The 21,763-nt window shown below is 48.3% G+C and overlaps 2 protein-coding genes across 2 annotated transcripts in view; both read left to right on the top strand.

Moving 5' to 3' along the window:
- The window catches only part of LOC119094339 (uncharacterized), a 49,062-nt gene extending 40,938 nt beyond the window's left edge, over nt 1-8,124 (top strand). Inside the window, exons 7-8 of the mRNA XM_037217407.1 lie at nt 7,289-7,492; nt 8,098-8,124. Coding sequence (XP_037073302.1) covers nt 7,289-7,492; nt 8,098-8,124 — 231 coding nt within the window. The remainder of the gene's footprint in view (nt 1-7,288; nt 7,493-8,097) is intronic.
- A 1,979-nt stretch (nt 8,125-10,103) lies between these two features.
- Nucleotides 10,104-21,763, top strand: part of LOC119094338 (cilia- and flagella-associated protein 70-like) — a 30,790-nt gene continuing 19,130 nt past the window's right edge. Inside the window, exons 1-2 of the mRNA XM_037217405.1 lie at nt 10,104-10,153; nt 11,893-12,003. Coding sequence (XP_037073300.1) covers nt 10,104-10,153; nt 11,893-12,003 — 161 coding nt within the window. The remainder of the gene's footprint in view (nt 10,154-11,892; nt 12,004-21,763) is intronic.

Genomic DNA, 21,763 nt, shown 5'->3' with positions numbered 1-21,763 from the left:
ACCCAGATATCTTAAAGTGGGTGTTCCGCAGTTATATGGGGTTTTGAGCTGAAATAGCCACCTCGACGACCTTTTGGTGCCGTTCACACTCCCGCTCTTCTGAGACCTAAGCCCCTGTAGTTTCTGAGCTGCACGCCAACGAAAATGGGGAAAGGTATATCGGGGGAGTATTTCAAAGTCGTCTTGGTATTCATGACGTCATAAAAACGTCATTGAAATCCTACCATTCCACAAGCCATGAGGCGATCAAGGTCAATAAAAATATTATTGTCGAGGTGTCCATATCTGGCGTTCGCGAGCAGATATAACAGCCGTCAATTGGCTCTCAATCAATGTTGTACAAGGCACAGTGACGTAATCAAACCATGACGCATTGAGGAACGCATTTACTAAACGGAGAATTGTGCCGTCTAAAGCAGTCTTTTCCACTTAAAAAGTACACCAATACTTTGAGTGAGCTTGTTTTACCATATCTCGTCATATCATATCTCTCGACATGTCAGGGACAAGAGCATGTTTTTGCCCACTCACCCATCCCCAAAAAAGAAAAAAATATGCTTCTGGTAGGCCCCTTTTTCCACAACTAATGGCATTACAGCTCAAACTGGAGTACCACACTGCAGATCAAGGATGGTTTCATAAATGGCTAGAGAGATATAGATCGGGCTCAGGAGACTCTGCTCCATCAAGATACATGTTTTCTGGGCCCTGATGTCACTTTGATTAAAAAAGTAGCCAATTCTCTGCAGCAGGAGTTCCATTGTTGTGTTAAGTAGGCCTCTTTTATGGCTCTGGAGGCCCCATTACAAACTACTACCCCTATTTTGGCTTAGATGGCATCCTTACATTCATGAAACACATTTCTGGAACAGGAGGCCCTATTTCTAAAGCAGGGGCCTCTTTAATGCAGCATATGGCCGCAGTTCTGAACAGACTGCCCCATTTTTTATATAACGAGATCTCTTGGCTAGCTTTAGAGGCCCGGTCGTGAACCGTAAGTATCGGGTTCTGGATTAGGAGGACCCTTCATGCATCCGGAGGCCTTTTTCTGGAGTAGAAGAGTCTGTTGTAGGTTATCAATACTCTTTGCTGGGTAATTAAAATGTCCCCACTCTAGATTTTCTAAACTACCCGACACCGCTATGCTATGATACCTGTAACAGCTTGATAAGGGCGCAAGTTTCCTCGGTGCCCCCCCCCCCCCTAAATACGACGCTGCGCACAGGGCTGCCCGTGAGGAGGTCCCACTTTATCCTGGAGTTTCTCCGAAAATCTCGCTCCAACTCAAAATCCATGGCGCTGCCCGGAGTGTAGGGCCCTCCAGGCAAATTAGAAGCTCCAAATGAGAAGTAGAAGTACGATGTGTAGGACCAGCATGCGATCGAGCGCGCCCGAGCAGGGTAGCATATGGACCCCGTCAAATGCGTAGGCCCTCCATTAAAATAGAAAGTACCCACCATCCAATGTAGAGAGTGCCAAACGATCGAACGTGCCCGATCAGATGAATAGATGGGGCCAGACGCTACACCAATGAAGAGGTCCCATGAGCATATTACGAGTGTATCGGTAGGCTAACTCATAGGGCTCCCAGCAACAGCGCAGCACCCTCTGAGCAAATAGGAAAGATCAAAGACCGGTGTGAAGGCGCCCCTGGACGACCTAGAGCGCCTAGAAACTTAGCATATAGGGCCAGGCAACAGCGTATAGCTCAGCTTTCCAAGCAAACAGGAATCGCCCGTGGAGGGACCCTAAGTCATCAACAGTGCCCCGGCAAGAGAACATTTAGGGCACCGAGGAACAGCATGAGCATGAGCTTTCAGAACTTCTCCAACCACGACCCTCCCAATCAGCTTCTTTTGTCCGTTCATGAGGTTTTATATTGGTTTGGAGCCCTGCTGGTCGCTTTGGAGACCCGAATGTGTCCATTTTGTTGCGCTTTGTGTTGAAAACCCGCAGTGATTTGGCCGGTTTTTTGCCCTCCCGTAGCCCGGGAGGAGGCATGGCCTCGTGGCCGCCCTCTGGATCTGCCACTACATCAAGGGACAAACTGGTCTCAGATGAGACTATGCGCAAAATGTATCATGGTGTAGAGCGCGCCGCGCTCTTCTAAGAAAGCTTGTAGTGTAACTTCTCAAAAGCAGTTTTCAGTGCAGCCACCGCTCAGCCATTTCACCGTCAGCAATAGTGGCAGGTTCAAAAATATTAGAAAACGATGGGCATGATGCATCATGACGAGCTTAACACCACGGTAGCGCCGAAATGTGGTCGCGTGTGGTGCATTTATGTCCAGGGCTATTCAATTCAACTACATAATTTAACCCGAAATAAGCTTCAGACCATGCGTGCATTGGATTCGATATAATTGCATTGGTCTGCTCTGCGCAAATCAGTGCACAGTGAACAATATGACGACTGCTTCAAAATTAGCAAAAAACGATACACACGTTGCATTGTATTGGTTGAACACAACGGCACATGCTTTTGCTTTTGTATCAATATTTGATAATGACGATGGAAACGGAAAATATAATCAAACTACTTTAAGTGGTGACCTGAGACTACTGCCAGCACTTGCGCAGGCGGTCAGTGGAGCTAATTTGGGGTGCCATACGTAATTCCCTCAATGTTTGGTGTATGTGCGCATATAATGGCATGGACACTGCCAAAGGTGAAGTGAGAGGGTGTTTGCTGACCTCCTCCTTTACCAACATTTTCCATTGTTTTACCATATATTTGCGATGACGGAGAGCCCAAACCCAGCGTGATTCTTTCTCACTGAGCTCCACCCTCCCACCCTGCTCCCCCTAAAAAATCTGGCTGCGCCCCTGTGTAGCGAAGTCACGGCTCTTGGCAAAAGACTGATCGGGATCACTAAGTTTCTCTTCCGTTCACCCGGGTAACCGAAGGGCGTTTGCAAGATTTCGCAATGGGTGTGGAAGCAGCCCAAAAGTTCCGATGAACATCCTATTTTAGCGCACTGCATGCGCGTGGCACGTGCACTCGTCCCCTTCCCCCTGCCCCCCCCCCCATCTGAATACGCCCCTGAGTGATAACACGGTCCATCTGCCGTAGGTCATGTCGTGGCTCAAACGGCTCGCAATGGTGCGCTGAGCCGGAGTCTGCCATTGTTTAACCAAGGCTCGATTACTTCTTCAACTATGCACGAATAAGATCGGCATTTCATCTTCTATATGAAAGCGCGTTGCATGCCGATGACAGAGCTGATCTGGGCAACCCTTCAGACTCTTCTGTTTTTTGGGGGCATGTGCACACTGAGCAAGAGTTAGGCCTCCTAATAAAGGATAAGCCGGGAGCAGTTTTTTCCAATGCCAAATGAGACCATCTGGCATCTCAAACGACTGGCAGTGAAGCTCTAAGCTTGAATGCTGTTCGAGCGGTTTGACGCTTGACATCATTAGTTTTTCACCAAGCCATCATTAGGCCGGGGTCGCCGTCGAACAGGTCAGGTCGAACAAGTCGTGCGCTCTCAGGGCACGACTTTAGTCAATCTCGTGGAAAGTCAGTTGGCTGTCGTGAGCGAACGTCGGAAACACATATCATTCGGAATTCGTTCTCTGACATATGAGGATGGATGAAGATGTAGCTGCTAACGAGGCATCCGCGGCAGTCATTTTGAAGGGCTGCAGTTTCAAAAGGTTTATTTTTACACGGACTAACGATGGCGCCTTGATGCATCTGGATCCTAAAAAACACGCAATGTTAACTTTTGACCCTAAAACGAGGAGACGTACGTCCTGTTTTAGAAACACCAGTAATCAAAACGCACTCACAATTTTATCGTGAAGAGTATGTCGCTCACTATCATCATCCGAAATCAACATTTTTGCAAACGGGGCGCAAACAACCCAGCAGAGGTTGTGCATACAAAAACGCTCAGTTACAAAGCATTCAAAAATTCTCAACACGAGTAAGACTTTTCCCAAACTTCTGTGACGCCCAACGCTTCGGGGAGTTCTGGTATCGGCGTCATGTCACAGACCGAGCCAGACGCCTCTCAGCCCGCAGGTCGCCGCAGCCCCTCTGCAGCGCACGTGGTCACAGCCACACCAAAAATGGCCGCCAGATTTCAATAAACGCGACGCACTGAAACAGCCATAACAGAGCATCATGGGAATAAATCGCAAGCCATAGGTCCGAGAAAAACACGATTTCTTCGTATTTGTTATGGCATTGGGCTTTTGTTATCTATGAGCAATGTTATTTCACGTTGCCTATGAGCAGGGAAAAGATGGAAAGTTCTCGCTGCCAGAGAGCCAGGTAGTTATCTGCTGGCAAGTTTCGAGCATAAAGGCTAGGCAGGTCATTAAATCGTAATAAAAACGCCCTGGTAGAGTAAGTTGACGTTTAAAATCGGGAAACGGGAGCTTCAGCGTGCGGACCACCGAGCACGTCATCCTCAGCCGTGGCGGCCACCTCCAGCAAAGCGGCACTGCCGCCACCCAGATGGTGAAAACGGTGACAAACATTAACAGGGCATGCGGGCTGGGCTTCACCTCAGAGCTCTTGCAGCTTGCATGCGGCGATAGAGTGAATGGAGGCCTGCTGGGGAATAGGCATTAGCACACCGTTGGAGACAGATGAATAGCTCGCTCCGCTCAAAACCCCAAACCGAAAACACATGACCTCCACTGGCGCCCCACTCCGGGTGGAAAACTGGCACGGATATAGTAACGACAGCGCGGTGTCGTTAAAGAAGCTGGTGTAGGAATGCTGGCTCGGACCGCTCAGATAATACGGTCCCAAATTAGTGTAACAGCAGGTGGTGCTGCAAGGCTTCCCAAAAAAGCGGAGGCGTGAGCCGACAGCGAAGCGTCGAAAGCGTTTTTCATGCCCCGGGCGACCAAAAGCCTGCATATCCCATACATAATCGTACGTTTCATACATAGCACGCCCTTCGCACCAAACAGCGGCCAAGGCAGGTCATGGTAACTCATGCTTGCGCGACGCAAGTAGTCACGCATGCGCAGCAGCGGACCAACGAACTGCATGAGCGCAGTAGCCTTGCCGCCTGCGAACACGAAGCGCGCGATACCAATGATTGTTTTCAGACCGCACCGGGCTTGCTCAACGCCATAGAAGGTGCCTGACACAAATAGGAAAACGAGCTTTCGCTGAGCTCGGCACTCCCTCCCCTCACGAGAATCCTGGCTGTGCCCCGCTGCAGCCCGTCGCCAGATCATCTCTGCCATGGCACGCATGTGGTCAGACCGTCATGGCAGACCCTCAATGGTGGACACACAAACGTGCCGACGGCTGATTGGCGGGATTTTGGTGAGATTCACCGGACACTGCTTCATGGAGACGATCCTGGCTCGTGACGAAGGTCGCTAGTGGGGGCTCGGCCAGCGGTGGCTAGGTGGCCGCGGCCACCCACGATGCAAACACGAAACACTGCGATTTATTTATCTCCATCATTTGTACCCAACAAAGTCACCAACACACCACAATCATTCTGAAACATGAAATCCCTTCCACCGCAAGCAAAATTAAGCCCTCTTCTATTCGGCACAGCTTGACCCATGGCAATAGAATGCAAACTGCTCAATATTTTGCATCATTCGTCTCCGTTTCCCGTCACTTCATCCACGCTCCATAATTACTTAACATAAATCAACTCGGCGGCGGTTCGGCGGCGACGCTGGGCGGCTGGCCCCAGGGCGGCCGGGCGCCCGCTCAGCAGGCCGCGACCGGGTCAGCATATCCTGGCCTCCCCGACGACAGCCGGCAGTTTTGATTGCACCGTTCCAGTTTGCTCCTGAAAAGAGCTATGATGTAGGTCTCTACATCTTGCGCCGGGCCCGCTACGTACTGTCCAAAATTGTGTTCCAGAATGCGATGAATACTTGATTTGAATCTATCAAATAGTGGGCTGAGTGTGGGCTAGGTGCGCCCAAACTTCACATTGCTATCTCTCACTGAAGAAGTCAGAATGAAGCGTATTATTTAACATATTGAGCTCATCGCGTTAACATGACTCTTGGCAATACATAGGACACGTGTCACTGATGCTTATTTTCGGTTTCATGTTGATAGCTGGAAAGTATTCCTTTGAAACCAAAGTATTGCATGCGTCAAGTATCTGAGCATGCGTTTGTGCAACGGTGCACGGGCACTGTCGACCGGCACCTGTGGGTTTTGAGCCCATTTCCGATAAGCTTAAGGGTTCATGATATTTTACGGAACAGCTGGTGCCTTGTCGGGAAACCTCGACTATAGCTTGTTTTGTTGGCATATTTGCATCTGATTGGAAAAGTTCAGCTGCCCAACCTTATATGACCACCGACTCATGACTTCGCTCTCAAAGCTGTTCACGGCTGAAGTGGGAAAATCAGCGCTCCACGAACTATTCCTAGTCCCCATGCGCAATGCGTGCCTGTCCTTATGACCTCCTCCTGACGATGCTAAATGACCATGTTGTAAACTTCGTCAATGCCGGTAACTTTTCTTAGGTTCTTCCGGCTTCAAGGCTGCATCAGGTCGAACTTCGTTGCACCAGATTAGGCTTCAAACATCATGTGTATGATTCAGTGCTGAGGATGCATTAAGTCGTCACGTAAAGTCTTCGAGGCGGCCGAAAAGCATTGCAAAAAAGACTTTCCAGAGCTCACTGATGTCAATGCCAGCTCACCGTACTCACACGATATTCTAACTATAGTGTCATCAAAGTTAAATCATAAGAGAGGCCATAGAATTGCTCCGGTTGACTGCACTATCCCTTCAAAATAAGTGGTGACATGCTTTGAGTTGCAATCGAAGTTGCGCTGCAGGCGTACAAAAGTTAAGTAGAGGACGAAAGGCGTGGTCTTATTTAGATGGCAAAGCAATCTAAATATTCTAAAAAAAGGGACTGTTAGATGGCCACAGGCAAAACTGCGGATGACTTGCTGTCTCGTATTTTGCATTACTCTTTAGTACGTCGGGCGTAGAACCAGCAAGGTGAGTCGTAATGAACCCTACCTCCCGTGCCGTCGAATGCGGCAATTTTCGATTGATAGGAATGGAAAAGAGAAGAAACTTAAAAGTAGAGAAACGGGTAAAAGACAGGTCCCGTGCCGTTTAGTCCCGTTTGGTGCTAATGATGTGCATCATTAATGAAATGCAATAAGTTCGGAAAAATCGTCAGCGTGAAACAGGGTGCTCTGACAACCAAAACCAAAAAAAACAAAACCAAAAAAAACCCTCTCGCGGACTGCAAGAATCACCTCATGCCCGAAAGCCGTTCTTCCCGTGTCAGCATCTCTCAGTGTTCGCGCGGCTCGCTGGCAGGACGGATGAGCTGTTGAGCTACGAAAAGTCGCTCTGCCAGGAGTTCAGCGCCGAGTGGGAGCGACCACTACTGGTACGGCAGGACCGGCGGCCAGTCGGACGACGACTTCATTCCGGCACGCAGGTCAGAGTGCAGGCGCCACGCTGTCCAGAGCCGCGCCGCGGGACGGACTACTGCGCGACCAGCTTCGCCAAAAAGCAGGAGGTCGGTCAAGTAGTGTTACGAGAAGATCACGCGGGGATATCGCTGCAAGGCCAGGGGAGGGGCAGAAAGGCAGCTTACCAACACCTTTCTGGCAAAATTTAACACCAGCGACAAAGAGTGTCTGGGTGCTGGTAACCGAGTCGTGTGAAACCATGCGCGGCCAATAGGGGTCTCAGGAACAAATTCGTTTGTGTGGATTCGTTGCAGGTTGTAAAACATCATCAGTGCGTTAAAATCAGTCAAATACACCAGGCGCCCAGCACACAGGTCACTACACCCGCACTCAACGATATTCTGATAAAATCAAGCCACTTGTCACCTGTCTAGCGCCCTTCTACCCTTCCCCTGCCCCTCTAATCAGTGCCTAGTGCCGTCATCATGCCGGAGCGACATTGTTGTAGCTTCGTTATTTTTTTACGAGAGCCGCGAGGACGTAAACATCTCAGACGCGTTAAGTCGCGACGGGCAGGATCGCTCATGCAAGGACAGTGTCGCTACAACCGCGTAATTGGCTCACCGCAATCCTCAGGATTTGCCATGCTGTCTGGTTGTGCATGAAATAATGCCCCATTTGCGACCCCCATTCCTCCACCTTCACTCTTCAGATATTGCTCCATCGTGATCGAAGATGAGACGAAAGGTTTGTCATTCGAAAAGCTAATACCGAGTGAAACATCATATACAGCTGCTGCCGATATAAGTGATGGCCGTCAAATGCATCATCGAGATGAAAGCTCCATCAATGTCCAAACGCTATTAAGGGAGCAGAGAGGAGAGTGCTGAGTTGCTTCCACTCAATCATTTGGACCATCTAACGGAACATTTATTAAAAACTTTCGCTGGATATAATCATAGTTCTTTGCTGTTTTTAATGAATGTGAGATGCACAAACCCCACAAATGATTGCCAAACTGTGATGTAAGGGCATAAACTGCACTCTGTAATGGCATGGCCGAACATAGTAAGCATGCCAGAGAAGATATAGTACACTAAGATTACATGTTCACAATTGTAGCATTATGGTGAAATTAATCTGAATGATTATTTTAGACCAACAGAGGGCGAGCCAGAAAGCTCTGGAGATTTTCGTGGTGATGACGTCAATTCGAGCTAATGGCCAACGACCGACCCCGGGTCACCATAAATACGGAGAAGAGATTTATCTTGACGAGGAAAATGTTGGCCACTTTTGAGGAATACGCTTCCAGGTGGGTGATTAGTAAGCACATCACTTAAACTAGCGTATCACCGAAACATACGTATGTACGTCTTTCACACACTTCAAAAGTTTGCCGCCGTTTCGTAACTGAACGAAAATATTGCCATTCAGAGAAACACTTCCAATACTGTCGGTTACTCACGTTCTTTCTACACCCAGATATAAGATGGTACCTGTGGAGCTGCTTGTCAAGAAGTCACGTCAGGCTCAGGCTGGCGCCAAGGCGCGGAGGAAGACCATGGATGATTTCATCAGTGTGCAGTTTGGCATGGCCATGGTCAATCTGAGCTACTTGCTGTATACCAGGAGGTATATGTAGCAGTGACGCAGTACTTCTCCAATACATAATGTCATATTCCTGGAACATACCCCACACCAGTCAGTCCAGTCTTTCCCAAAATTTGTGCGATTGATACTATTTACAGCTATCAGCAATGCTTGTGCCAACGACAATCATTTCGCGCAGTTACGGGAATTGCAAACTTAAATTATGTTGGGCGCACCGCCCTCCGGCGTTCTTTAAAACCACAGTTTGTGGATGCCAACATGGAGCGGCGCCACCAGCGATGCGTCCGGCCGTTCTCCGCCAGTGGGCCGGCTGCGCGGTGCCTACCGGATCCAGTCCCTGGACCCAGCCCGTTACGAGGAGCAGACGGGCGGGCGGCGGAGCCTGTTCCTCCAGCTGACCGCTGGCAGTGCCATGGAGGACACGGGCCTCCATCGTCAACGGCAAGAAGAGCGAGGTCGACAGGGCTGAGAAGAGGGAGATCAAAGAGGAGAAGCCAAAGAAGAGCAGGGAGGAGCGGCAAGGACGGTGACAAGGCGAAAGACAAGGAAAAGGTGCTCTCCACCATATACCTACGTTTGAATTGTACGCATTTCCGTGATCGTTTTGGTGGCGAATCGATAACGGCAGGAACTTCACGTTGCTATCGGCAGTGCCTCGAACTTTTGGCCATGGCTGAGCTTAAAACCTGCTTACTGTGTTCGCTTGCCGCTGGTCCCATCACAACAACTGACGTCATAAATCTGTTACAATCAGTGGTATTGCATTCGCACGCTTCGATAAATAAACAAACGACCAACATAGCTGACGATAGCAAACTCTTCTGTCGCTCGCCACTTTAAGTCCGGACTTCCCCGAACGCAAAATTATCAACAAGCCCAGTCCACCGAAAACAAGCACTCCCCTACCCTCTGCTCCGTCTCGCCCGCGGAGTGACTTAAGTTGCGGATGCCTATGCTGAAGCGCCTGCTGTTCACAGCACTCCGCCGGCCTGCCGATGTCACTGGCCTCCAACCTCAATATCCACCTGATGCCTGAGCTGCCAGCCAGGGCGGAAAACGACGTCTTCAGCTGTGGCAAGATGTACCTGGGTGCTGGACATCCGGATGCGCACCCCGCTGGTGAAGCGGCACACACTAGAGGATCTAGCACTCAGGTGAGGGTGGGACCGGATTCGGGGACGTGTAGATTGGTGGTGATATCCTTGGGTACAGTGAACTTGAATGATGAGCTGTTCTGATGGATCGCTGCGTGGCGTGAGCACCAGGCCGGGGTTAGATGGTTAGGAAATACATAATAGCATACCAGTAAAACTACTGTCAGTAAAACGATTTTCAGGACAGAGGTCGTTGTTGCATTTTTCCCACCCCAAAATCAGGGGTCCCGTGCGGAATATTCAACAATGACCTGGGTTTATGCCCGGCGTAATAGTGGCGCACCTTTTACCAGATGTCGTTATGTCGAGCAAGTAAGCTGGATGTTATTTCGGCGTGGCTGGGAGACCTGAGAATACGCCGCACGTTCACGTTTTGTTTGTTAGACTTGGCCGTTTTTCTGCCAGGTTATTGATAGAAGTAAACTTAACGCTTCACAATGCATTGGGTACCTCCTTTTTTGGATGATGCTCGGGGAAGAAGACAGATCAAATGTAAATACCGGAGGACCAAACATTTTGCCAACCGTGCAAACATTGGGTATCATCGAGTCGAGCGCACTTAAACCCACGCTCAGGCTAATTATAACAAACGCACGACAACAAATGGTAAAGGACATTAGAGAATTCGTAGAAATCTGACTGGGCTCATTAACCCCAACTGAGGGTATGAGTATGATGACAGAATATATGGGATGTCCCACGAGTTCATTGTTGAGTTGGATGCCAATGACTTTGCATAATTCGTTGATCTAGGACTAAATTCACTACCTGCCCCATCCGGAATCCGTGCGAGCTCAAATGTGCTGTCAGTTTTAGCCCGCCTTATGTCGCCTGCTTTTTTGTTGTCCCTGCGTTTCCTTACGCTTTCCGTTGTCCCTGGGACCGCCAGAACTTTGCCGGTGCCGCCGGCGCTGGGACCGAGGGCTGCGCTGATATGCCTCAGCACCTAATTTAATCCTGGCCGGGGCTGAGGGAGGCTGGTGCGACGCTCTCCGCAAGGTTTTCACGCTAATATCTCCCTGGCATGCTATGAAATCACACCTAAATTATCAGGAGCCCCTGGGCCTGGGCGCGTGTTGTCATCCTCCAAACATGTCCAAGCGTTTCTGGTGCCTCAACAGAGGCTCTTTTAGGAACACTGCACGGCCAATCTTTGGCATCGCAGTCGGCAGTAAGCAACTGACAGCAGCCGATGGCGGACGGTGGGGATGACATTAAAAATAATCATCGTAACCGTCCGTGTCGCCTTAAAATGCGCCAAACTTCATGCCAACACACCAAGAATCAAACAGCAAATACGCATGTGCAGGTTATTCCGTTACACGGTCTCATAAATGTTGAATGTATACGTCCACATAGAGCGATGTTAGGGAAAATTAAAAGGTAATACTTATGACCAATCGTAACATCTCCTTCATGGCAACTAAGTGTTTGTCCGCAAGGCCTTATCATTCTTAGTGTGGAAATAGCAGGAGAGTCGTCAGACAGGAAGAGAGCATTACACACCGATTTGCGTCACGAACGACGAATCCAGGCCGGTGTTTTAAATGAGCGCCCAGCAACCGCCTTGAGAGCAACGGCACTGGCGCCCGGGTGGCCGCCGCTGTCGCCACCCGGCCTGTCCAGCTCCGGCCTCGGGGGCGGACCGTGCGCCGGCGGTGACGGCGTTCTCGACTGTCGCGACAGCGTGGCAGTCCCTGATTCCACACCGGGACGACCGTGAGCCGGGAGGCTCGCAGCGCCGCCGAGGCCCAGAACCGCTACCACAAGAAGGTCAAAGAACTCAGCCAGACCCTGCTGGAGGAGCTGAGGCGCAACATGCACAAGTACAACGGCTCCCGAGAGCGGAGGTGAGGAGAGCCGCCCGCTTCAGCATTGGCAAGCTGTGAGAACGCTTAGCCATTCCACTGGTGGGTGAGGTTTTGTATTGAGCGGTGACACGGGCGGGGTGTGAGCGCTGGCCGTTTGTGGTGGGATTTCGGGGCGTTGTCGTCCTTGCCTTGGCAGAGTCTTATCGATCGATGCTGTCCTCCGTGAAAAAAAAACGATCGGATCTATTTAATGGCCCGATCACGCCCCATCGTGTCTTCTTTCATCGCTGTCATGGCCGAACGGGTACTCCCTGGGCTTAAGCAACATTGTTATCTTACTAGTATGACGTACGCCATTCATTTTTTTTTTCGCGTTTTGTTTGTACTGAGGTGTGTTCGATGATCATGGATATGCGATGTCCTGATGGAAAAAGGTCTGCTAGTCGGCTACCCGTATTCCGCGGTACGGTACTGCTCTAAAGCGGATGAAAACCTTGATAAGTTTTGTTCGTTCTTAAAATCTTTCATTGGTTAAAATTGCCTGTCGCCCAAACACCAAATTTAACACAATCCCGGTTGGGCATCGCGGTAACCCTAGGGACTTACGGCAGGGGCCTGATGCCCCCGCCCCTCTGAGATTTCGATCACTACTTGGCCGATTGTGAAAACTAAACGGTGTTTGATTTCCTTTTGACGTAATCTACGTTTAGAAAAATAAAGCTCAAGAGTTCTATGAATCGGCAAAACAGGGGGCAACAAAAATTTGAGGCACCTTTGATACGGCACATCCGTTACGTTTGCCAACCGATTTTGACTCAGCCAGGCAGGTTCCATACATAATTATTAGAATATTGATGTGCTAGGGGATACGGATGTGTTCTTGAACATGTACACATCATGGGTGTACGTTAACACAAAAGCACAAAGCAGGTATACTTAACGAGGTGACATAAAACTTTTCAAAGCAGGTTTTAATTGTGTGTGTCTGTGTGTGGAGCACCGCGGTATAGTTCGCGATTAGTAGAGCAGGCATGGACAACAGGCGGAGCCAGGGTGCCTATTGGGGTTGATAGAAAAGGCGGCGCTTGAGTAACGAATTCAGTTTTCCCAAAGGAATGCTTTTTCCGTTTGCCGCCCACTCACCCATTGCCTTGCCCAGCCACCGGCACACCGAGTTAACATTCGGCGCTTAAATTGGAATACAGGTAAAACGACTCATCGATAGGATGAATGGTACACATCATCTTCAGAATCATCCGACACCGGCATGGATGACAACGTCAAAGCCATGGCTGCGTTTTCCATTATCGCTGGCGTCATCCGAAACCGGACAGAATACAATCGCCCCGGGCTCAAATAGAGCAAGCAGAGGCACATTATGGCCAAGTCTATAACTCCAATCACGGGCTTGCCAGCCATCCGGTAGCACACCAGACGCTGGTACGGCTTCAGGTCATTGCTCGGGGTGTGTCAGTGCTTCGCAGTCACGCTTCATCGGTGCTTCGCATCGGTGCTTCGCAGTCACGCGGATACGCCGTCCGCCGACGCCCCCTAGGGAATATCTGAGGTTGTGCCAGGATCTGATGCGCCATAGGACGGCTGACGAGGGCCGTCGTCGGAGCAGCATGGGCCGTCAAGTGTCGCCTCTTGGCGCATACGAGACCCGAGACGGTCGTGTTCGGTTCGGTTTCGGATGAAGTCGGCGACGATGAGAAGGCAGCCGCGGCTTCGATACAGCTACCTATATGCTACTGTTCGGTTGCCAGTGGCGTAATCTGTTGAGGATGCTGCGCCGATGCACAGTTCGTAAACTGGGACACGGCATTGCGGTGTCTGGTAGGTGAGTCCCTTCGCTGATATTCCAGCGTCTTCACGCTCATGCTAGCTGGTGGCTAAGCAGGCAATCGATGATTGGGAACCCAACGACGACTATCATATCGTGCGTTTAGGCGGCGTGCTTTAGGTTTCTGAGAGAGGGAGGGGTGTGTCAACAATATAAATTTTCGCAGGTATATGGTCTGTGACAACGGTCAGCCGCAGTAGCTTTTGCAGAAGTTCGAACCCACCGGCAAAATATTAGCACTTTTTGATAAGTGAGCACCGGACACACATCGGTATGTAGCAACGTAAAACATAAAATGTATTTACAACCAGTTGTGAAATGCGGTAATGGTGTAGCGTGCGGGTCTACTTGTATATATGTTTCCTTCATAGGACCTTGACAGTTCTTTTCCGTTGGTCCACGTCAAACAGAGATGGAAATACCAAAACTGATGTCGGATAGATTCAAGAGAGATAAAATGAGCTCGTATCTCATTCATATACATACCAGCAATGCACTGCTGTCTATCGGACTCGTTTGGCCTCATTTCGGTGCAGTTAATGTGTTTTTGATACTAAAATAGTTGTTAATTTTAATTATAACCCATTTTAGCTATCCTCCCCACTCTCCCTAATTTTCTTTCTGCCAAATGACACACTAGATCAATGTTATAGTCAACAATGTGGAATGGAACATTTGAAAATGGTGAAATAACTTTACGGGCCTTGTTTCTAGTGGGCGAGCCAATGTAAAAGGGAATGTTTTTCATTAGAAGATATTAAAGCAAGCACCAGGCATGATGATTTGCTCACTATTATATGCTTTAGAGTACAAAAGACTGTTCTAGACAACAAGCCCCACTATATGGCAAACATGCTCTTCAATACGTCATTGTTTCATTGCGTCATGAAGCATTTCTATAACGTCATGTCTGCTATCAGACTAGCTGTGCCAAAATTGTCATTATAGCGAGGCTGACTTAGTTGTAGTACTTTGATCTCCCGATAGGTGGCCGTGGCGGTGCTGGAGGTGTTTGTTGAACCCAATACTTTAATGTGCTCGTGATTGGACCCTTTCTCGTAGTGTTTCTTGCATATTTGCTCTTGAGTTTTAGACGCATCGCCTTGCATTCATATACCTAGGTTATAGTGTCTTTTTTCACATCGTTTCGATTACAGTCTTACCTCCGTCACGTCTAGTACCACTACCCAAACCCCTGAGTTGAGTGACGCAAAACATGGTTGTGTTCTACAATCTGACCATATTATCATCTTTCTTGCCTTATCCTGCGTGTTCACGAACGCCCTGCTTGTCCGGCACAGGGTGCATGTTCCCAGCCACCAGTGGGTCGAGAGCCCCTGGAGGGGGGTCGCCGCCCGGGCGCCCGGTACATACCTGTCGATGCGGTCCCGGTGCGGCCAAGTCTCGGTGGTCGGGCCCCAGATGCGCGTAGTCCTGTCCCACCGTTATCCATAATCCTTCATCTCATCTCTCTGAAATGATCAGCTAGGATCGAAGGGGCTGTAACCCAGCTAACCAAAATAACCAACCGTGTTCAAAACTTGCAATGAGTGTGTAACAATGAAGCCAGTGAAGTCCGTTGTATCTGGAAACTGTGCTCACGTACGCCAGGCACGAATGACTCGACAATTATACTTGTCTTGGCGTTGAACGCCGCATGATCAATGAGGGCGTCACGCATGCCTGGGTGTCATTGAATTAGTCTGCATAAAAACTGCCTGCACAACTTCGCGGGCGCGTAGCTTTGAAACTCTAGGGTTTTAGGTCTTGAAGAAGGGTATGGCTGTAAACTACATCGAGTATCTTGAAGATGGCTATTTCAGTTCAAAACCCCACACAAATGTGGAGGCTCTTTTTGAACGCTCATTTAATAACGCCTCGTCAGCCACACGGAACGAAAAGGGCTTAAAACAACCGAAGTTTTATGCTCTGCATATTCCTAAACTTGCAATAACTTTGACATAATGTTCCTGCCCCCCCTGCACATTTATGAATATCGGAGCCACCAGACTGACCCTGAATCACCTACTTCTCTCTCTCTTCTCCGAAAAATGTCAAGCACACCCTATTAATAAAGAAAACAGTGGCTGGGGATAGCCTTCAATATTCCAGCATGCAACGCATTAATCGACCGTTACGTATTGTGGTTTTACAACCCTCACAGCGAATGTGTAGCGATATCTTTACAATAATTCTTTGACGGAGTGTTCCCCATTTGAATCAGATTTGGACTGAAATGACCACCCATGAAGCTCTGTTGTTGCAGTTTACAGCACTACACCTTCTTCTTAAGCCCCTAGTTTCTGAGCTGCACGCCCACGAAAGATGGCAGGCTGCTTCGTGCCAACTATTTTAAGGTCACCCAGGCATGCATGACGCCACAGTAAAGCTATTCAAAAACTGCCACCCCACTGACCATGCGGCGTTTCAAGACCTAAACCAAATATCATCAGCAAGTCGTTAATGTGTGACGTTCGTGAGCACAATTTCAAAGCATAACGAACTGCAATTGGCTTTATCAGCGTCATGCAGGCAGCGCAGGGTTCAAACACGATTTGATTATTTGGATTAAACCCCTTTCGACCAGCGATTATCATTTCAGGTATTTCAGAATGGATAACGGTGGAGTTCAGTATCTTGACCATGAAATGCATCTTAGCAAATTTAAGCGTTTCATGCGCTTGTTGCGGGCATGCTCGACGTGACTGGACATGGACAATCTTTGGTCAAGAATGACGCCTAGGACTTTGAACAGTGAAACAAATTTATATCGTGACCGTCGAGTTGGCAACAATAGGACGGTGTATCTCGTCGCCTTTTACTGAAAATTGTACGACCAGATTCTTAGCGAAAAAGTAGAGACCAAAAATTATTGACCATTGTTGTAACCTATGAAGTGCGCCTTGATGGGGTGGTGATGAATAATTAGATTCTGCATCTGAGCACCAAATTGCGCTGTCATCGGCGAAAAGTGACGAGGGCATGTCCGAAAGGAGATCAAATGAACCACCTATCAGTAGGCCGAGGAGCATTGGATATTTACAGCAACCATGTGGAAGGACGTTCTCTTGAATGTGATCATCAGAGAACGCCGATCGGAATCTCACACGGAGCGACCGCGTTCGTCTTACACGGAACGGGACAGCCGGCATTTACGTCGTATGCTTCCAGGGGTGTATCAATGTCAGATGCCGAGTTCGAATCCGTGCCAGTGACGTCTTTCTCGCGCTTACCACGCTCCAGGTAATGGGAGAGCAGGAAGAGGCGAACAAAAACTGAGCAAACTGGTATTTTTACGTGTGCAAAGCGAAAAGCGACAAAAACGACGGTATGGAGCTCCTTGACCAGCAGTCGCAACAGGAGCAAACCCTCAGCGTTGGATGGTGGTATAGCCGATTCGGTTTAGGACACTGAGTGGGCAAACCATGTGCTTTAATTTTACACAAATCACGATTGTTGCCACATATTACAAGAAGTTGAACATATGTGCTAGATATTTCGCAATAGGACTGCTGATTGAATGACTTAAGATACCGCCATAACCGAGCACGCGGTACCGAGTGCACATTTTGCATGGGCATTTTGGCAGCATCTGTAACGTCATTCAGACGTCCCTATGACGCAGTCAAACAATAGCGTGCTGAGTAACGTATTTTCCAGGGGCGCAGAGACTATGTTCAAGTTCGGGGGAAACCTTAGAATGTTCAATTGGGCTCACTAAGATGAGAAGGTGGATCCCCTTCTAACCAGAGCAAACTCCCTTCTAGCCAGAGTGAGCCCCTTCAGTAAATAATGGGATCTTTACAAGTTAGAATCGGCCCACTGCACGTTAGAATGGGACCTCTGCGGGTCAGAATAGGCCCTCTTTAAGCAAAAATGGAGTCTTTAAGCAAGAATGGACCTCCTACAGCCCTGGAGAAGCCTTCTGCAGGCCGGAATGGGCCCTCAATGTTCGAAAATATGTCTCTACATGTCAGAACGGACCCTCATGAAAAGTTGATCGAAAAGTTGATCGCCTGTACAGGCCATAATGAGCCATCTACAGAACAGAATAGGTCCTCTTAAGGCTAGAAAAGGCCCTTTAAAGGCCAGAATGGGCCGTGTACGGACTCACAAATGCCGTCTTTTGTTCAGAATGGATCTTCATTATATCCAATGAGCCCTTGACAGATTAGAATAGACTTACAGAATCACACAGCCCTCAACATCTTAGAATCGGCCCGTAACACATCAGAATGGGCCCTCAACAGGCCCTCGAAAACGCGGAGGGGGGAGAGCTGTTTTCACTCACTCCCACCCCCAGTTCCTGCGTCTGTTATGTTAAATAAACACATTTTTGTTCCTAGAGAAGTCTTTTCGAATTTAAGCATACCAATAGTTAGACCTGACTCATTTGATCACGTCTGATGCTCGCATCATTACCTTCAAACATGAAACATTTCCCCTAACAGACGTCGGCGGCCCAGGGGAGGCCGCCGACGCCAGGGGAAAACTAATACGGGATTCTGGGTCTAGTGTCTACTCACATTGCCTTTAACTCACGGTAGAGTAGACCAAATGTTCTATGAGAAACGGGCTTTTGGCCCTTACTGGGATGACCTGTGACCGGTTGCAGCGGCCGCGCTGAAGGTCAGAGGATTTCAGAGGCTGTTCACCAGAAATTCACGCCGGGACGATGGAATCGGGGCTCACGCAATGCGCACGGCTGAGCGTAGGCGCTAATTCTATAAATCCGCCTCCCATCAACATGTTCAGACTAAATAAAGAAAACTGCGTAGGTAAATCCGTATCATTTGCGTCTATTTTCATCCGAATATGAAAAGACCACTTTTAAGCATTCCAGTTAAAGCAATGTATTGGTATGTAAATAGGGCTTCGCGTGAAACGTATCTATGTAATTTTCGATGTTTGTTCTGTTATAAGCGAATCCCTATTTACATATAAATGCATTGCTGTAATTGGGATGCTCAATAGTGCGTTTGATTGCAACCGAGCGACTCAGTTAGATTATTCGTTGTAACTTCAGCAATCTGTCACTGCATAGCCAGTCACACTTTCGACAGGGATATCCACAAACCCAGAAATAATACCAGCAATCAACAACATGGATACGCTTTCGGAATGGGCAGTGCGACACGGTGGGAAGGGTGCCTGCGGGACAGGCGTCAGACGGCGTGGGTGTAACATTTCACCCATCGGGAAAGTTTGCGGACTTCTGGAAATGCATCATAGGTCTAGTGTAAGTGATCAGCGGCAATGACGTGGTCATTGACACCGGCCATGACCAACTGTCGCAACGCTTGAAAGAATTGGATGGGGGCGGATGAATGCTATGAATGAATGCTATGAATGAATCGGGTGTAGTCGAGCGTCATCATGCTGCGTAAGGCTGCCGTCGTGAGTGAGGGGAAGCAAGGTAAGCGTCGCAGGTGAGTCAGAGCGACGACATGACAAAGCGTTTAATCCGTGATAAGATGAGACCCCCACAAAGCAATGAAGAAGGCGAGTTTTAAAGACAAGTTGGATGGTTTGAAGTCGCAGTGCATGAGGTGGCTCCCGTTCCGGCTAAAAGGTCAAAGAGTGACGTTATCATGAGCGAGAGAAGACCCGAGTAAGATGAGGATGCTGTGTGAAACAGTGTTAGGATACGTTAAGAGGCCCATGCCATAACTGAGAAAAGGCCTTGTCCTGTACTCTGTGAATGTTGGGTAGCTGAGGCTATGGCAGTTGGTGTGCCCTAAAACCCCAATCATCATCGAGTACTTCAGGTTTGTGGTGCGGCAGGAGGTCCTTGTCATCGTAAGTATTGTAAATATGGCAATAAACCGTAAAGTAGCAGGCCGTCTCAGTACTAGTCAGTGCTTTTCATGAATAGCAGCAGGCCGCTGTCGCGACTGAAATCAGGCTCTTGTCCTGATCAAGAGAAGGTCTCAATAATACGGAATGAATAATGCAGACGTTTTGGATGGTTTTCCGGAAATAAATGAACGCAGCAATTCTGCTGAATGGTAGAATCTGACACGTACTTGATTGCATTTCCCCATCCATTTCCCGGATGGTTCGGCTTCCTCTGCGGTAAAGGAAGGGAAATAGTTTTGCATATAGGAAACAACTAACTTCGCTATCACTGGGGTTCCCAGAAAGCCAATACGGATCTCTATACATAATCCAACATTGCATTGTAAAACAGTTACAGGCAACATGAAAATATCGTAATGAGTCGTAGAAGATGATGATTATGAACACTAGGGTGTCCCAGAAGAGCCTGTTTTTGGAGAAGTATTGACACTCGGCACTAGTCTCGTCCCCAAGCTCGAGGCGAGTTCAGTGATGTCATTTTGAACAAAATTCATACGCTTGAAACGCGCGCACAAAGCTAAAAATTTACCGTTTCATGTCATTTTTGCTCTGAGGGGACCAGCATGACGTTATAAAAATTGACATTACACTGGAAGAAATCTACCTTACCGGATTACACATCAGTTATTGAGGCGGAGTCAGGTATTCTACTAATTCCAGTGAAGTCGTTGGTAAAAAGTGGAAACAATTCCCTTTGAGTGCTTATTTTTTATCACAGTTAGACTCCCCATTGATTCCAATCAAAGTTGAGTATCTGCACTTTCCGAACAGTTTTTAAGTGCACAGGGAAGACACGTGAGTCTGCAAGGATGTTTTTAAGGAATCATTAGACTTTTCCAAATGATTCCCAACAAACTTAGCCGTGTATTGCGGCGCCTTGTGAAGTCTCAGGTGGCATCAATATATCACCATATTCGTATGTGCCACCAAATGCAGCGACTAGAGTGATATGGGCCGAATTTTGTCCACACTTCAATCTCGTCCGTTGCTGATGATATCAGTATTTGACTTTAGAGGCTAACAAAACTTCTTAGTCTGGGTACGTTATGTTTTTCATCCATAAACCAAATCCTGCATGTGCATGGCACATAACGCATTCTGATGGTGCTCTAGGATACCATTCAGTTCGACCCCTAAAGGACGCCTCAGGCACTAAGAGAGCTAGAGCTACCAAGTTGAAGGGATGGATTTGTCTGTATGTAAACGCTTTTACCCAAATTTGAAGTTTTTAGATCATAACCTTCGGGTCGGATGGGGTCAGACATGGTCAAACTCGAGATTGGTATCCAAAGTGCCCCCAAACCTACTCATGCAACCGCCTTCAACCTAAATGCCTGTTCTAAGCAAAAGATCACTAGTGTTCATTGAAAGTCAATGACCTTGTTTGGCCTTGATAACGTCATGGTGACCAAAAATCATGCGAGATTGCTTAGATTTTGGCCTTTCATTGAGCGACAAGGATAGGATAAGATAGCGACGCTAGGCGATGTGTTCCTAAAAGCATAATGTTGACCTCGGTCACTTAAGGTTAGCGACCTACTCTGAACTTTCAGAACTTCAAGGAAGATGTTAGTGTTGCAGTCCCTGTTATCACGAAGTTGGAAATAAGCATCAGAAACTACCCAATAAAGCAAGCTGTTCGGTAAAAAAGGCATTAATTGTGGCCTCGTTCTGACCTTTATACCTTACCCGAAGTCAATGAAATTTGTCGTAATCCTAAATTCAATTGTCTAATTCTCTGAGAAACTATGTCAAAGATGCTTGGCTTCGTCTGATGCTCCGTTGTGACATCAAATTGGGAGATTACATGAAACTTGCTTTTGCTGATAGCCACGGCCTGATTTTGATCTATCAAAGGTTAATAACCTAACAAGGTAAGTTTTATTTTCTACACCGAAACATCTGCCATTCAGTTGTCTACGGCAAGTTAAGGTTTGGTGCAAGACTACGTCGCGCCGTTCGCAAATTTAGTTTTTAGCCACTCGAGCGCGAATGATATACCCCTTGTTTGAGAACATCGTTACAGAATCATGCTATGTGGCGGTAAGTGGAGCAAATCGCGACATAAAACCATTAAAAACCATGATGGATGTGGTG

Source organism: Pollicipes pollicipes, unplaced genomic scaffold (assembly GCF_011947565.3).
Source record: "Pollicipes pollicipes isolate AB1234 unplaced genomic scaffold, Ppol_2.1 Scaffold_4002;HRSCAF=4701_pilon_pilon_pilon, whole genome shotgun sequence".
Classification (NCBI taxonomy): Eukaryota; Metazoa; Arthropoda; class Thecostraca; order Pollicipedomorpha; family Pollicipedidae; genus Pollicipes; species Pollicipes pollicipes.
The sequence above is the reverse complement of the archived record's forward strand: the minus strand, read 5'-3'. Positions and strand labels throughout refer to the sequence as shown.